Consider the following 18,769-nt stretch of genomic DNA (forward strand, 5'->3'; position numbering starts at 1 on the left):
TTTGGCACATGGAGATAGAGACTGACCCCATTACCTGTACATATGTAGTGACATCAGCAACAGAAGATAGGGAGCCACAGACTTAGAGATGCCAGCATTCTCCACAAAAAGAGTAGAACATGTAGAGGAAAATCTTGATCCGGCATTGGGAAAGTTATTTGAAAATTGTCCTGTTTCTTACATAGTCTTTCCTACCCATTATGACCTCACCTGGTCAAAAGTGTCCTGTGCAGATTTGAAACCACCACTCTAGTATGGGACTAACTAACGCCTACACAACTGCCAATATACTGCCATGTTATTTTGGAGATTCTACTGAATGATCAGCATACTGAGAATGCTAACAAACATCATGAAGAAATCAAAACATTTTAAAATGCATATATGTATACACCAAATATTGGTGAAAATGGCTATGAAGTATAATTGTTATGCTAGGTCCCTTAAATGATCTAAACCAGTGGTTTCCAAACTTGTTCCACCACTTGTGCAGGGAAAGCCCCTGGCGGGCTGGGCCGGTTTGTTTACCTGCCACGTCCGCAGGTTCGACCGATCACGGCTCCCAGGCCAATGGGAGCTGCTGGAAGTGGCGTGGGCCGAGGGACGTACTGGCTGCCGCTTCCAGCAGCTCCCATTGGCCTGGAGCTGCGAACCGCGACCACTGGGAGCCGCGATCGGTCGAACCTGCGGACGTGGCAGGTAAACAAACCGGCCTAGCCCACCAGGGGCTTTCCCTGCACAAGCAGCAAAACAAATTTGGGAACCACTGCTCTAAACCATTTCCCTTTAAACTTGGAGGTAAAAATCAATGTGCTTTTGTTAGACAATTCCTATGCCCTAGAGAAAATGTATGTTCTTCTTAGTCATATTAGATAGAGTGCCAAGCTGGCTAGAAACCTCAACTTGTTTAGTACTTCATATAAGCTGTTTATAACAGCAAGGCTTTCAGAATAGTTAGAGACCTCCCAAAACTGCAATAAATATTACCAGACAGGGGAAATAATTTTGTAAAAATGACAACAGTCATAAGAAAGTTTTGATCTATTAATTTCAGTGTCTGCATAAATTACTTCATGCACCTCTAAATGAGCCGACGACAAATTGTTTAGAAACAATTTGGCTTCTATAGCATACTGTATAATTTCTGTGTTTCTCCTCGATTCTTTATCACTGTAGGCCTGGGTAGAAATGAGTAATTGGACATGGGTGAGGCCTCATTTTTTGGGAGACAGGATTAGCGGGTAAATGAATCAGCAGGCTGGAAACAGAAAGTTGGTAAGATAAGGGGAAACACCCAGGGAACCGATTACAATAAACAAGATAACAATGGAGAAGATAGGTCTGGAAAGGAAGATGAGGTAAAGAGTAAGTCATGCACGGCCAATGAGAGATTGGTTCCTACAAAGTGACCAAGCCAATCCCCAAAAGTGTAATGCATGTAACGTGTAAACATGTATAAAGGAAGAGGTTCGCTGTGTCACTCTGGATATGTGGTATATATACCCCTTATGCCCACTCCCTATGCTTGAATCTGATCAACTCAGAGTAGTTTTGCTGTATGCCAAATAAAGAAAAGTGAGTGACGAGTCAGGAGCTGAACTGAGTTATTGGGGAACTGAGTGGAAGAGGTCCCAGAGAAACCCCAACAATCACTAGAAACACTTGCATGTAAACAAAATCATTGTTTCTTAGGGCTAGTCTACACTGGCAATGCTAAGCCGCTGCCGCGGCAGTGCTTTAACATGCCTTGTGCGATCGCGGCGCAGTGCTGGGAGCTCTAAAAAAAAACCCACCTCCACGAGGGGCATAGCTCCAGCACTGAGGCACTGTTTACACCGGCGCTTTACAGCGCTGCAACTTGCTGCGCTCGGGGGGGGGGGGGTCACACCCCGGAGCGAGACAGTTGCAGCGCTGTTAATTACCAGCGTAGACAAGCCCTCAGACACCCATTCAGTCCTGTTGCTTATTCCCCATCTGATTCATAATCCCATTTCTGATATCAGAACTGGTGGCTGTGGAAATGAAGATGTCACTGACTGAGAATTATGGCCTCAAGTGAGAAATAAGAGAGAAAAGCAAATTCACTCTTATTAAGCAAAGATCCTGCTTTCCTGTAAATATCGCTAGTAACATAAATAAGGAAAGTACTATAAAAAAAGAGGAAACTGATAAATATTTGGCCTACATGTAGATAGTTGATCTTATCCAGCAGCAAAACCAAGTAGAAAGCCTTTTGCATTCAAATATTTCTCCCTCATGGGGAAGTCAAGCAAAAATTAATCATTCCAAACATTTAATCAACACTGCCAGGTTAAAAAAAAATATTTCAGAAAACGGAGAAGTTCCTTACCTGGGTTAGATTTATTAATGTATTATTATCTTAGACGATAAAATATTTTAGTTTTAGTAATCCTACTTTCCTCAATGTGGACCACATACTGGACTAATACATTTCACTTTATTTTGATAGTTAATTTCTACATACTTTTCACTTTCTGCTTCTTACGCACTACTATAAAACAGCAATGTCTGGGCTGCAAATACTCTGAAGGATTATGCATTAGTTAAAAATGTTTCCACCTGAATTTTTATTATTATATTAATTAACGTAGATATGTCTATTGATCTTAGGTTTTGCAAAAGATTACTTTAAAAAGTGAAATGCTGAGGAGTCACTTTTTACCTAGTAGCATCCATTAGAATTTGTAAAACTCCATGATTCAAACTGAGGCACTGAATTGAAACCAGTGTTTCAATAAATCTACAACATACACAGTAATCCTATACACAGCCTCCCACTCATAGCAGTACACAGGTTTGTGGCACAGCATTTCACACTCCTGTATGAGTTATAAATCCCTAACTTTTCACAAAATAAAGCCAAATAAATCTGTAGACTCATGTGTACTACATTTTACTTTTTTAAAAATTAAACAAAGGTAGATATAAAGAAAAACCCATGACTAACCCACTGAACACATACATTTAGGGATGCTCCATTATCGGAAGGCTATTATTTAGAAAAAAAAATCTCTTACCTTGAATGCACTGAAGTGTTCCATCCTCAGCCCTTATTGTAAAGGTTTCGCCTGGATTAACTTGAACCAAAATGACCTGCCAAAATAAATATATTCATTTCAATCTAATGCTCAAATCTCATTGGGTATATTCATTCCAAACATTTTCTTACCTAAAAAGTTATGCACTAGACAAGATGTAAAGAGTAAAGCAGGCTTGATTAGCCACAGCTTTGGGTACTAGCAGAGTCCTGGAATTAGTACAGGAATTGAAGTTTGTCTAAATCACTAAATTTATTCTGAAAATAACAATATTACCCAAAAGGGCTGGAATGTAAAGATGAAAGCTGGAATTTTAGGCCCCAGGCCTGCAAATTCTTAAGCAAATGATTGTTTTATTGCACACAAATCATCCCATTGAAGTCACTGGGCTGCTAACTTGCTTAGAATTCAGCAGATGTGTCTTTTCAGGATTGGCACCTGAGAGTGGATATTGCAGGACAGTCTGAGTGACATATTTTGGGCCATATGCTTTTTCCACAGGAGTAAGAACTGCCTCACTGTATCCAACCTGGGACCCATCCAACATGATAAGAGATTCTGGCCCTTTGTATTTGTTTTTACTGAAAAGCATCCAGGCATAAATGGGAATGGGTGCAGTAAAGTATATGAGCAAACAATTTACACTATTAAGAATAAATAATAAGCATTTTAGAATGAAAGGCTAGGTCCCACTCCTGGTTTCCCACTGCTCAAGCCACCAGATAATGGGAATGCTACAGGGACTAGAGAAGTATCCTAAGGCGTAATACTCACTGCCCCTCTCTGCTAACTGTACAGAAAAATTGTTTCAGAATGTGCTGCATTTGCCTGTTTTACTCATTTCCAGACACAAATGTGGAAAAAAGGCTATTTTTATAGTGAGGCTGTAAAAGAATGTTTACACTACATGACTTAGTAAGCAGCAATATCCTGATCACAATGTGGGGCTGTCTGTGTTTATTTTAGTCAGCCTCAAATAAGGGTTGTCCCTGATAGCAGAACACTCATTGACTTCAATGGAAGTTCCCTGCAGATCAGACCCTAAATCAATACAATCATTAATAGTACCAGTGTGGTTTTAAACTAATATACAATTTGGAGTCTGTTTGCCAACCATTGTGTGGAGTTTTGGTGTGCACAACCTCCACTGATATCAGTAAGACTCACATGGCTAAAACACCAGGGCATGTTTTGACAACTTACCCTTCAGGGTCTCATCTTTAAAGAAATGTTTTATTTGGAATAAGTTGACGTTTTACCACATACTATATATTAAACGTGTTACATACACAATACTTTATTTCAAACATAATGTCCAATAGTCTCAGAGTCTGCGGTTATTGTAGTCATGTAAAGAGAAATTCTCATGATCATTGAGCTAGAGATATTATCTGATATGAAAAATTCACTTCTGGATCCAGATTTTGATCACTCAAAATTCAGGATTACTTGGATCCAGAGTTTGGCTCAGCCTAGTATGGAAATTGAGATTCTGAACCAGCCCTTAGGTTCTGGGGTGTTTGGTTCCAGCATTTTAGTCTAGGCCTGTCTGCAATATGGATGCTAATTAAAGGATACTATGTCATGCTTTTTGAAATCTAAGTTAAAGGCATACCATAAAATAATTACTGAATATATGAGACTTCAAATTACAGTAATCCTGCAGAAGCCCACTGTCATGGTTAAATTTTTAACACATAAATTATAAGTCAATTAAATAAATGACAATATGTGAGCCATTATTTTAGGTTTGCAACAATAGTTGCCTCACAGAACATTAATTAAAGTGGAGTTGAGCCAGTAGACACAGATAGGGTTGACAACATTGTAATTTTAAAAACCTGACACTCCAGCAGGAGTGCCGGAACCTCCCCTGCCCCACCTCCTCCTCCAGGAGGCCCCGTCCCTTCTCCCACCATCCCACCCCTTCCCTGAAGCCTCCCCATTTGCCCCTCTTCCCCTCCATCGCTCGCGGCTTTTCAGCACTCCCCCTCTCTTCCCCTCTGCCCGGGTCAGGAGGGACTCGCCTGCGGAGCTGGGGCTGGGAGCTGCAGCTATCCGGCACCTCCCCTACTCACAGCAACTGGAATTCGGGTGTCCAGTCAGTAGATCTGACCAAACACTATCAGGTCCCCTTTTGACCAGACTTTCTGGTCGAAAACCGGGCACCTGGCCACCTAGACACAAGCCACAATAAATGGTTTGGAGGAGATAAAAATAGAGACACAAAAGCCATTCCACCCATAACCTGTGCAAAGCAACACTTAAAAACTGTTGCTTTTCTGCCTCTGAATAGAGGTGAATAATTCACAAGAGGGGGTGCTTACTTTATTGCCAAAGAAATCATGCAGAGCAAATGGATGGGACTGGATCAAGAAAATAGGGGCCTACACACAGGAGTGAGGCAAGGCAGCAGGCAAAGGGTCCATCATCAAGACCTTGTTACTCCTTTTATGTATAGGGTTTTTAAACAGTTGTTTCCGGATAAGCTATTTATCTGGCAATATAACATGGTAATGGGTAGATTAAGGTGAATCAGGACATGGATCCACTGAATTTCTGGGGGGGCCCTAGACAGACCCCCATCTCCTCAAACACACACCCTGAATTAATTAATCTCCCTCTTACCTCCACCTCCTTATCCTTCTCCCCAAGTGAGGCAGCCTACACAGACCATGCCCACTCCAGCCAGTGGCCGCCTGACCACAATCAGCTGTGCAGTGCACTTCCCTTACTTCTCTGCCTCTAACTCCTGTATCTAGGTCTCTTTGGACTGCAAATCCTGATATTCCACAGGAACCGCCACTAATCCATCCCTGATCATGTTCACTTACATTCTGCCATTAATCTTTTAACTCAGCAGAGTTATGTTGGTCCATAGACTTACTAGTGACTATTATTTAAGATGCAGGAGCCTTTGAGACAGTCACTTTTACAATGTCAATCATCCATCAGTCAAAATGTCCACATTCTAATAACGTGAGTTTTGTTTTTTTGGCAATTAATGCATTTGGAAAATTACTGCTTTTGAATTTAAATTTAAAAATACAAAACAGTTAACATTAAAGCTGTGTTCCCAACAGCATCTCTAATCAATGACACAGTTAAATAAAGCTGCAATACCCTTTTCTTAATATGCAGGTCCTCAGTGACCCAATAAACTGTGCTACTGAAGTAAAGGAAAGAAAATACCACACCCTCACATTTCCCTTTACTGTTTATGGCAGTTGCTTATGGTCATATTATAGGAAAACATTCAGAACACGCTTCTTTAGCAGTCACACACTTACAAATTCACAATTGTACAGGAGGCCTTAGGCAATTCAGAATGTGCAGGTGAATAGAACCTATTGATTGCCACCATGCTTCAGTGAGATTAATGACTGGATGAGAAGCTTTTCAACATCCTGTTAAAATACTACATTTCAAGCTTTTACTTCCTGCAATATACATTGTTTCTGAGTTGCTGTGGTAGCCTGATTGTAATCTAGAAGTCACCTCACTGTATTAGCCAAGCTTCAACATCCTAACAATCAATCTCACTTACATGCAAAATTCAACATCATCTCAGTTTTGCTAGTTCATTTGACACCAACAAGGTGTCATCAAAAGAAGACAGCTTATTGTCCGAACATGGGAGGGAGGCTGTTGCAGACTCATTGCCTTGGATGAGGGGAAAAGCTGATGACTCTTCCCTGACAACCGACATTAATGAGACGGCAACAGGCCTTGCATCATACAGCAGTAGTACAGTTAGTCAGAGACACTTTTGTATCATGTGAACAAACCCTTCTTTTCTGCTGCAAAGCAGACATCAGTGTTAAAAGTTCTCAGATACAGAATATGAAACACAGAATCTCTGTTCAGACCAAGTTGTTTTTTTCTAGGACTCATTTACTCACTGAAATATTACTTTCCCTAACCTCCAAAGTGTGGACAGTTACTTTCAACACACATGGGGATAATCTGAGATGTCAGTTTTTTCTTGTAGATATTGAGAGATGTTTAAAAGAGAAGGCCATTAAAGATCAATACCAGGAGATAAAAATCATTATAATGGATTCAAAGATGTACTGCCGAGGTAGCTATTTGTATTATGATCTATACAAACAAAATAAATATACACTTTATAACAGTTTGAAAGACATCTGATGAAAAATAAATTAACATTACCAAAGATCTACACCAAAAGAAAACAAGAGCCAGAAGTACAGGAATAGTCATTCAACATTATAAGTTTTTTGAAATTTACAGTGATTTCTATTAAAGTTTAACATGACTGGAAAGAATTTCCTAGGACTGAATCATCCACAAAGGTGTAAATCCAACATCTTTCATTTTAGGCCTTGTCTACACTGGCAAGTTTGTGCACAGTAAAGCAGCTTTCTGCTCTGTAACTCTCAAGCCACTTAGTACGCAGGAACTGCGCAGTTGTAGCACTGTAATCCCCCCGCCGCCCCCCCGACGAGAGGCATATAGCTTTCTGCGCCAGAGCTACAGCACCATGCTGCCAGTGTAGACACCCTGGTTGATTATAGTGCTGCAACTGGCCTTCGGGAGGTATCCCACAATGCCTGTTCTCGCCTCTCTGGTCATTGGTTTGAACTCTACTGCCCGGCCCTCAGGTGACCACCCGGCAGCCCCACCCCTTAAATTCCTTGGGAATTTTGAAAGTCCTCTTCCTGTCTGCTCAGTGACGCGTGCAGTGGTCTCAGCGTATCTTTCCAGGTGACCAGGCCTGCTCCACGCACCAGGTGAGCCCCCGCTTGGAGCAATGTCAAGCTGCTGGACCTCGTCAGCATTTGGGGAGAGGAGGCTGTCCAGTCCCAGCTGCGCTCCAGCCACAGGAATTATGATGCCTACAGACAGATTTCACGATGCAGGACAGAAAGGGGCCATGACCGGGACACACTGCAGTGCAGGGTCAAAGTGAAGGAGCTGTGGAACGCCTACCACAAGGCGTGGCAGGCAAACCACTGCTCCGGTGCTGAGCCCACGAGCTGCGAGTTCTACAAAGAGCTGGACACATTACTCGGCAGCGACCCCACCTCCACTGCGAAGACCACTGTGGATACTTCAGTGGCTCGCATGCCAGTCGAGAGTGGACCGAGCCAGGAGGAGGAAATCTTGGATGAGGATGTGGAGGGGGAGGGGGACCCAGAGGCAGAGGATGATGCGGAGGTCAGTGATGCATGCAGCCAGGACTGCTACCGATCGGTCACTAACCAGTTCGGAGTGGGAACTGTGTTGGGCTTGTGTTGATGGAACTGTGCTGGGCCATTAATCCTATCCTGTTCCGAAAGGCCATGACTCTGGGTAACGTGCGTGACATTGTGGATGGCTTTGCACAAATGGGCTTCCCTAACTGCGGAGGGGTGATAGATGGCACACGTATTCCAATTCTGGCACCAGACTACCTAGCCATCAAGTACATTAATCGCAGGGGGTATTTCTCAATGGTTCTCCAGGTGCTTGTGGATCACTGTGGGCTCCAACAGGTTCTCTTTTTTATCCTCCCCACACGCCCATTTATGGTACCTTGTAAATTAAATTAAACAAGGTCCAGCTCCAAGGCATTGCTAAAATGGCTGACATTTGAAGAGTTTAAAAATGCATTATGAAATGGAAGAGCAGCCTTTGGGAGTGGCTTTGAAGCTGAAACTTTTTAGGACAGTCAAAGCACCCACTAATGGTTTTGAATATTCTTCCATCATCACTTCTGAGTTTTCTTTCTCTATTTCTGCTTTGGGGGTGGGGTGGCTATTTGTTCTCTTTTAAAGGTGCACTCAGTCATCTTTTCAAAACACTAATGATCTATAAACTGCCTTATCATCTGGCATGGAACTTTGGCAGACACATGAGGGCAGCTTCCACCTCTTCCACCTCTTTTCTCCTGCATTTTGTGTCTCACATTCGACAACATTTGCCTGCATGAAGCCACTCTTGTCAGAGAAGAAAGCCATAATTTCCCTGTAGAAGAACTCAGTTTGTCTTTTGCAGTTTCCCAAATCCATTCATATCTAAACATCAGTTGGGTTTTTTTTTTTTTTTTTTTTTACTAAAACAGTTATCACCATCTCCACCATAACCAATAGCAGCAGGTTTACTGATCAATTATAAAGGTAGCAGGAACTCTTCAAAAGCACACATGGAAATTAGGCACCTATCATGGCTGCTTTTAAAAATCTCCCCCTTAATGTCTAAATTCAACATCATAAGTAATTCCGGGGGGGGGGAAGGAAGGAGCGGGAGGAGAGGAAGGGGTAGAACTGCTTTTTCCATTTCATCTCCCAAGTACAAGATCATTACATTATTTCTTTCTGGGTCTCTTATACAGTTGCCATAGGTGATTTGGGTGTTAAAATAGTTTATTTATTATTATTATTACAACATTACCTGGGAGGAACCCTTTATGTTGCAGTCAGCAATCCTAAAATGGTCACAATGGTGACCTAAGTGTCTAATAGATCTAACTCTTTCCCATCTTGATGTAAGTTTCTCACCTTTAGAGTTAATGAAATTCTATCTTGCATTCATATGACACCTTTCATCCCGGGATCTCACAGCACTTTGCAAGTAATACCTAACTAAGCTGCAACTCATAATATTCCTATCAGGTACTTAGGACAAGCTTTTTAAAGGTATGTAGGCACCTAAAGATGCAGACAGGCATAGCTGAAAGTCCATCTTGGTGCCTAAATACCCTTAAAAATCCAGCTCATAGTTCCTATTATTCCTGTGCTGCAGATGGAGAAAGGAGCATACAAATACACAGGCATAGTTTGACTTCTCCAGCCATGCCAACGGGGTTGCGCATGGGGGATAAAGTCCATGCCTGCCTGAGGCTTGAAGTTTGGGGGGTACTCAGCTCAAAGCAGAGTCTTTGTCAGCTATGCACAGGAAGAGTGTGGGGGAGGAGGGAGGGGTTGATTATGTCAGGAATGTGGCACAAACTCCGGTGGGCTGTGGCCCCTTTGAGAGTCCAGACAGTGGCATTAACAGCCACCATGAACTGCTGGGCTGCTCTACACCCTGTCTACTGCTAGAGGCAGGATTCAGTCCCTCCCCAATGTCCTCATGTACTAATCACCACACAGAGCCTGTTTAGTCTTGTCTGTGTTGGGGATAGGGAATTTCACTTATGTGATTTACAGCACCACTCACCAAAACAGATGGATTTTCTGAGTCCCCATCCCACGGTGAACAAGAACCCAACAGCTTGTGGTCTCCCAGTACAGCATGACATTAGCAATGCTACAGTTATGGTCAAGATGTTACAGACAGCACTTTTTAAAAATGTATTTCAATTTTCAAAGGCTGAGCCCCTCGTCAGGAAGTGACAGATTTAAGATGGATGCACATACTGTACAAACCCAACACTCCTCCTCCCCTCACACACAGGTGGACAGAAGACTGTTCCATTTGGCACTACTTCCAAATCCTTTAATTGACACTGTTCTCTGCAGACAGTGAAAAGAAAGACGTGAAACATATTTTCCACCAGCATCCCCACTCCCACCGCCACTACCACCACTCCAATCGCACAGGAATCAAATGGATTCTATGCAAGCCTCTAATTCAGGGCTTACTTATGCACCATGACATCAGTGCTATATAACGAGCCAAGTTCAAGAAATCCATCTGGGACAAATAGCAGCCAGGCACATTGTGACTTCTTTTGTTTATATACACTAAATATGTCTTGGTGGTAAGAGAACTTACTTGAAGATTTATTTCCCAAGTCCTCCAAAACAACAAAACAATATTCTGCATCCTGGAGCAGCTTTGTGACTCCAGTTCTCTTCCCAAGGTTATGCATAAGTGATTTTTAAGAGAGCTCATTGTTTCTGAAACCTAAAATTAAAATGAGTACTTGTGGCACCTTAGAGACTAACCAATTTTTTTGAGCATAAGCTTTCGTGAGCTACAGCTCACTTCATCGGATCCGATGAAGTGAGCTATAGCTCATGAAAGCTTATGCTCAAATAAATTGGTTAGTCTCTAAGGTGCCACAAGTACTCCTTTTCTTTTTGTGAACACAGACTAACACGGCTATTACTCTGAAACCTAAAATTAAAATCTAAGCAAAGACATAGTAGTCAAAGCATAGTGCCTTAAAATAAAAGAAACTGAAAACAGCATAAGGAAATAAAGGTGTATTGTATACTACAGCTCATCAGCCTGCAAACGCACCCTTAACTTACGAGACCATGCCCCCTATTTTTCACCCAGAGAGGAGGCAGTGATTGAAAAATCAATTTGGAACCAGCTGCTCCTTTGCTCCGGGCCTGGCTGCATCCATAAGTTGATCACTTATACAACAGTCTGCTTTCCAAAAAAGTGCACTCCTTAAACTACAGAAGTGATTAAAAGAACTGAAGCAGAACATGCACAGTATTTGCATTAAACACTAGACTGGAAGGATATGAGGACTGACTTGCACCATACCTTACACCACCTTGTTAACGGAAAAATATTTATTAACTGAACTTTTGCACAATAATATGCCATTCACTGTCATCCTAACTGCTTCCTATGCCACCCACGAAAGCTTATGCTCCAATACGTCTGTTAGCCTGAACTGTTAATTTCCATCTTTCCATCGGCCTGAGTCACTACCATAAGAACATACACAAAAGCATGAGTGGTACAGAGAAAGGAAATAAGGAAGTGTTATTTACTCCTTCTCATAATACAAGAACAAGGGGCCACCACATGAAATTAATAGGTAGCAGGTTTAAAACAAACACAAGAAAGTGTTTTTTCACGCAACGCACTGCCAACCTCTGGAACTCCTTGCCAGAGGGTGTTGTGAAGGCCAATACTATACGGGTTTCAAAAGGGAACTAGATAGGTCCATCAATAGCTATTAGCCAGGATGGGCAGGAATGGCGTCCCTAGCCTCTGTTTGCCAAAAGCTGGGATTGAGTGACAGGGTATGGGTCACTTGACAATAACCTGTCTGTTCATTCCCTTTGGGGCACCTGTCATTGGCCACTGTCAGAAGACAGGGTACTGGGCTTGACGGACCTTTGGTCTGACCCAGTATGGCCGTTCTTATGTACCATAACATTTTCAATGCCGCGTTTTATGTACTTTTTTTTTTTTTTTTTTTTTTTAGGGATGTGGTACGAATTACAGTTGTAGTGGACTGCTCCTTTACAAAGAAACCTGTGCTATTCCTCTCACTTCTGAGAAGGTTCACTAAATGCTGTTAGAGTCTGATACTCGCTACTGGGCAGAATCAACATGTCTGAACTCTTTAACACTCTCTGTCATAGTGTGTAATCACAAACTTTGGATCCCAGACCAGCTCCAGCTCCCTTTACTATTGTGAGTATTTCGAATTATTCTAAGAGGACTTGGGAGAGTAGGTACAGCAGATTTGGCCACGTGAAATAATTAGTGTAACAGAAATAAATATTTAAAACTAAGGGCTGGTCCACACTACAGGACGAGATCAATCTAAGTTACACAACTTCAGCTATGTGCATAATGTAGCTGAAGTCGACGTACTTAGATCTACTTACCGCGGTGTCTTCACTGCGGTGTGTTGTCTATTCCCCTTACGCTTCTTGTTGAGGTGGAGTATCGGAGTCGAAGCTAGAGCAATCGGCGGTTGATTTATCGCATCTATACTAGACATGATAAATCGACCCCTGCTGGATTGATCACTGCCCATCGATCCAGCTGGTAGTGTAGACAAGACCTAAGACAGTTAAACCAAGCTTTCCAAAATGTTATTAATCCATTCTCACTTTGTGACAAGTGCGGTCTCACGGCTATGGAGTTCAGGCTTTAAAAACTGAAGTTTATGATGACTGAGTTGTAATAATCTTCACTATAGTGTCATCATCACAACACTAACATTTTTTTAAAAAGCACCATTTACCTTTTGGTAACTATCTATTTAATTTGAGAAATTAATATAGTCACACAGTATTTAAGTCTACCATTCCCTGGCATTCTGTTGTAGGACGCTTGCTATCTTAGCAATATATGCTTTGGCAATACATGTATTTTTACATTAAAGAGAGTGATTTTAGTTTTCACAAAGATGACTATGCTCTTTTAAAATGATGATTAATGTTACTAAATTACATACAGTTTGCTAATTCTTGCTAAGTTTTGCATATATAATCTCACACAGTGAAATTTCAAAACTGGCCAAATTCATTTTGCCTACGTCCCCATTCCTGCAATCTGATCCACAAAAACTATGCCCATATGAAACTTGCAGACACTCTATGTCAGCATGAAAATATCCCACACGGATCAGGTGGCAGGATCAAGGCCTAAATTTGGGCATAAAAAGCCCTAATTGACACAAGTGAACAATCAGGTATGTGTACAAAACAGGTATGCGTACAAAACACACCTAAGTGATCAACAGCGAGTGCTGTTGCTTATTTTGTATACACAATTTTCTGTTTAAATGCACAACTATGGATTTTAGTGCGTGCATGCACGTACATACACACACTTGGAGTGCATAAAAATCCACAATTTGCCCTGAAACCAACCATCTCTGTGCAAAATACGTATCTGTACACACAACTATCACACGTGTATGCAGTTACGTGTTTTGTACATACAAACAAATGCCTAGCTGCAGGTATGAAGACAGGTATTTGCATGCAGACATTTTGCAGGGGCCATTTGGGCCTCGATCCTCAAAATGTGACCCTATCAACAATAGATACCACTTCACTCTTCATGTTCCAAAGTTATTTATATGATGAATAATGAATAACTTACAATAGAGATAAATTCTTATACACAGTGTTAGTTCTTGACCTCAGTTTGCAGTCCCATTCCACTTCTGTGGGACAGCTAAACAATTTAGGCTATTCTCTCTCTGTGGTTTACTCTGATAAGGAATGTTGTTGCCCTACTCTTTCTTCAGTTTACAAAAGACGAGGGGAACAAAAAGGAAAAATCATTTCAAGAAGGGAAAAAGTCAGATAATACATGATAACAATAAAGCTTCCTCATTTGAGGCTCTCAAATACTTGAAGCCTCAGAATAATTCTCTGTAGTATTATCCACCTTTCTATACAAGAGACGACACTGAGGGTAAGTGACGTCACACAGGAAGCCTGTGGCAGAGTCCAGAAGAAAACTGAGATCTCCAGAGCCTGTTATTTACCACAATACCCTTATCTTAAAGGAGACAACTCAAAATGACCAGTTTAGAAGTAAGGGAAAATCCAGTATCCCTTCGTAACACAAGTACTCCACTGGGCAGGCAATTCTAAGCCTCATGATATTTGAAAGCAATATATTGCCATTGTTGAAAACAAAAAGAAAAAGGTAATTGTGCAAGAGGATGGCTGGGCAGAGTTCAGTCATCAGCATCCTTTGCTTAAAGGCACCATTCACTAAGATGATAAAATTAAACTTGCGATGTTTAGAAAAAAAGTATGTTCTGAGCTCCACAGACGGGCTTTCCAAAGAACACACATCATCCATGGGTTACTTCTGTAACTCTGCCTGCCATTGTCAACAATCCTGGATCTCATTTCTTTTTTAAAGTGATTGGAACAGTTTGAATTCCCTGTGTTTAAACCTATTGATTTTAAATCTTGCTTTAGATCTTCCTTGGACTGATTAAATCCTAAAATGCCTCCCAACAAAGGCACCTTAGACAGGTCATGCTTACAAAGCTTTGTGGCTCCCCTCTTGAAAAAAAAAATGCATATCATCTTTTTCCCACAGAAAAGATTGTGCTGGAAGACAATGTATTTTCTTTGGGTATGTCTACACTACAGCTGGGAAAATGCTTCATAGCACGGGTAGACAGACATGTGCTAAAGATAACTGTGGCAGCACAGTCGGCAGCTCAGGCTAGCCACCTATGTACAATCCCATCCGATCCCCTAGGTACCTATTCGGGCAGCTAGCCCAAGGTGCCACCCGTGGCAGGCCACACTGCTACCTTTAGCACGCTAGCTCGAGCCCAGCTGGGTTGTGTCTGTCTACTCATGCTGGGAAACACCCTCCCAGCTGCAGTGTAGACATACCCATAGAAAACTCATTTTCTTCTTCCATAGATATCATTGTTAGTTCTGCTGTGAGTAACTCCTTTTTGATGTCACTCATTACATCTGAGTTTTCCTGTATTCTGCAGCTAAGGAGACATCAGCAAACTGAGCTGCTTTGTAAAAAGTCATCTACTGGTATAGAGAAGGAAAAGGCCTCCAAGGAATATATACCATCTGTGATATGAGAAGCTGCTAAAAGGCTGAATACACATGATAACTTTAAAATAACATGCATACATACTAGGCTGACCAGATAGCAAGCGTCAAAAATTGGGGCCGGAGGTGGGGGGTAATAGGTGCCTATGTGAGAAAAAGACCCAAAAATCAGGACTGTCCCTATAAAATCGGGTCATCTGGTCACCCTAATACATACAAACACAGAGAAGCTGATTTAAGTCTCCCAGTGAAGGCTCTTTTACATATAGCAGGAGTGGCCAAACTTACTGACCCTCCGAGCTGCATACAACAATCTTCAGACCTTCAAGAGCTGGGGTGTGCTTGCCGGTGCTTGGGACTTCAGCCCCGCGGTGGGGTGGTGGGACGAGAAAAAGGTTAGCCTATGTTCCTGATCTATCAAATAAAGCTGCACTTGATTCAAAAGAGGATCCTGTATTCCCAGTCTGGTTGACCTTTATCTGTTTTTGTGAACAAAATGCAGAAGCAATTCAAAACAGTAAACCGATCTGAAGGACTGTATCACAAATATTTGTAGCTCCTTATTCATTCAGTTTCTAAAGAAGTCCCGTTAACAAGTCCAGATGCAGCTGTTTAACTACTGTGCAGGAATGAAGCCGTTAGAAGCCTGCAAGTTCTTGCAAGGTTCCCAGCAGAGTACGCAGATTGGTTGCACTCCACTATGAGTAGAAGCTAAGGGCCACTCACTGAGGTAGGACCAGAAAAAGGGGAAGTTAAAATCTCACCCTAAATGTGAGGGCAAGTACAGTTAAGTATTAAGCAGAGTCTTCTATATGCCATAGTGAAATGATACATCTCATGCACACTGTATACCAACTCCCTTCCTTACTTGCGAAGTGCACAGAGTAAAAAGTGATGGGCACAGAACTGGTGTGTCTGAAGAAACACTGGTGTAGGTGTGATCTTCATCATGATAATTAGGCACCTCTCTTGGGGACCTACTAACAATATTAGGCAGAAGTGACTTGGTGGCTGAGCGCTTATTAACACAAGATCAGATTTCCCTATGCCCCGATCTGGCTCAATCCTTTTAAACTGATGACTAAACAAGAACAACATTCTGCACATACAGTGTTCAGAATTAGCCTCTGTGGAAAAAAGTAAGCATAAAAGGTGCATCAGTTTTGTAAACATCATCTGGAATATTATAAATCATTTCCATAACTTTTCCATCATTAGAAGTACATTGGAGAGTTGTAAACACATGTCTTAAAACCACAGCCATATATTAGCAAATACTGCAACATTCAAATTCCAAAACAGAAATTTAATTCAAGAAATCTATTGCACATGAGTTTAACTAATTTCATGGAGCTCAATTCATGTCTATTTCACCTCAAAATTCATGTCTCAGATTCTCTTTTAAAACCTTACCTGAGGAGAAAAATCATCATTAGTGGAGACTAATCTAGATTCAAGATGATGGTTCAGTATCTTTTCAAAAAGGATTCAGGTCTGGATTTTGAATACCTCAAAGTGAAGTGATATCTGGATCCAAAGTTTTGATTCAACCTATTATAAAGACAGCAGGCCATTTCATGGAACCTAAGGCTAGCAGGGACCACCAGATCATCAAGTCTGACCATATCAATGGCTACAACCATCACCTGCATACTAACCCCAACAACTGAATTTAGACCAAGGTAGAACAGCCCTCTGGATGCTGAACTATCATGTGCCACAGGCAGAAAATAAGAGGGACAGTAATGTACAATTTGCATAATCCACATACAGATCTGGGTTGGATTTCAAACACTCCCAAATTTTACAGGTGTTTATACACAGGTTTCAGTTCAGGTCCATCCCTATTAAGTTTTTATGGCCAAATTGTTCAAACGTAAGTGCCCAAAATTAATATTAATATGGAACTAGATGCCTAATGTCAGGCACCAAAGTTTAACAATTTTGTCCCATTATTTTGAATTCCAGTGAATATATTTAAACACCAGATGGAACTGATCATTGCAAAAGCAGTGATGCAATACAATATCCAGGCCTCAGTGTAAGCATTCCAGTATTTGGGCCAAATTCTGCCCTCAAATACATGGAACAGTTCTCCGTGAAGTTAATGGGAACCAAACCCATGCACCAAAGTCACTATCTGGCCTGTAAACAGGTCACATTCAGACCATTCAATAGCTCTTAAATTCCGACTCATCCCACAAAGCTTACTGACCTGCTGTGATCCGTCTCCATTCACTATATGAGGCATCATGGCTACCTCCCCATTCAGCAATGGTGGCAGCTCCAGCGGAATTTGGTCGGTCATCATCATTGTGACGTACATTCATGGAGAATTTTCCTCAACGGGCTTCCTGCAAGACAGACATGTTTTAAATTAATTTTCTTCTAAATGTAAACTAAGAAAAATCTATTCACGCTTCAGTAGAGTGGTACCCTGCCCATTAACCCCACTTGCTTAGAAAGGTATATCCTGTGGCAAGGGAAACTAGATGAGAGGACTGTTAATGGCTTTCAGATCATGTCATGGATAAATTCATTGCTTTCTAACAAACATTCCAGAATTAGTATTCAGCAAAATAAACATGGTGACGTCTTTACTCTTTTTCTTCAGGGCTTTTCAAGCATTAATATCTTCAGCCAGAGCCTTCATCCCAGATCTGAAATTTCTGAATGACAGTATGAGTAGCTTATGGTTCAGTCTGTTGATTTGTAACAACACAATGCTCACTCTGTAAGGTAGTTCTTGGAACCTGCTTCCTTTGCATATTTAACATTCATAAGAGGTTCTATTTCTCTTGACATTACGATACAGCAAGAGCCAAGTGCTTTTAATCCCTTGATAGCACTTCTACAGACAACATGAATTGTAAAAAGAGCAAACTTAAAATTTTCAGTGGTCCCCACTTAATTGTGACACAAAGGAAGAGAAAGCTCTTGCCTAGAATCTTATCCAATATGTAGGAAGTGGACCACTGTGTAGGACAGCAAATAAGAAGAATTTGTAATGAAACACACCACCTTCACTATAATACCATCCCTCGCAGATAATTATTTGAAACGTTACATAAGAAAAGTTGCTAAAAATCAGATGAAAGCTTTATAATAACAAGTCTTATAATTCAGTTAATAGTAACATCATGCTGTTTTACAAGGCAATAATCCAGTTCCTTAATGAATAAATGATAGGACCTAAAGTCAAGTAATTTATCACAGCAAAGGAAGAAGACCTTTGTACAAATCCCCATGATCCTAATGCTAATCAAATTTATTTAATGCTTTTCATGCCAAAGCCTGTGGCAGCTTAAAGACTAACAGACGTATTGGAGCATAAGCTTTCGTGGGTGAATACCCACTTTGTCGGATGCATGGCATGACCGACAAAGTCGGTATTCACCCACGAAAGCTTATGCTCCAATATATCTGTTAGTCTATAAGGTGCCACGGGACTATTTGCCGCTTTTACAGATCCAGACTAACACAGCTATCCCTCTGATACTTTCATGCCAA

At 41.3% G+C, this 18,769-nt stretch overlaps 1 protein-coding gene across 1 annotated transcript in view; it reads right to left on the reverse strand.

Moving 5' to 3' along the window:
• FNDC3B (fibronectin type III domain containing 3B) overlaps nt 1–18,769 on the reverse strand; it is a 354,949-nt gene that overhangs the window by 264,009 nt on the left and 72,171 nt on the right. The window contains exons 2-3 of the mRNA XM_037908819.2: nt 17,475–17,613; nt 3,039–3,114 (exon numbers count right to left, since the gene is read on the reverse strand). Of these exons, the coding sequence (XP_037764747.1) occupies nt 3,039–3,114; nt 17,475–17,585 (187 nt within the window). The 5' untranslated portion in view covers nt 17,586–17,613. The remainder of the gene's footprint in view (nt 1–3,038; nt 3,115–17,474; nt 17,614–18,769) is intronic.

The sequence above is a fragment of the Chelonia mydas genome, chromosome 9 (genome assembly GCF_015237465.2).
Source record: "Chelonia mydas isolate rCheMyd1 chromosome 9, rCheMyd1.pri.v2, whole genome shotgun sequence".
Classification (NCBI taxonomy): Eukaryota; Metazoa; Chordata; order Testudines; family Cheloniidae; genus Chelonia; species Chelonia mydas.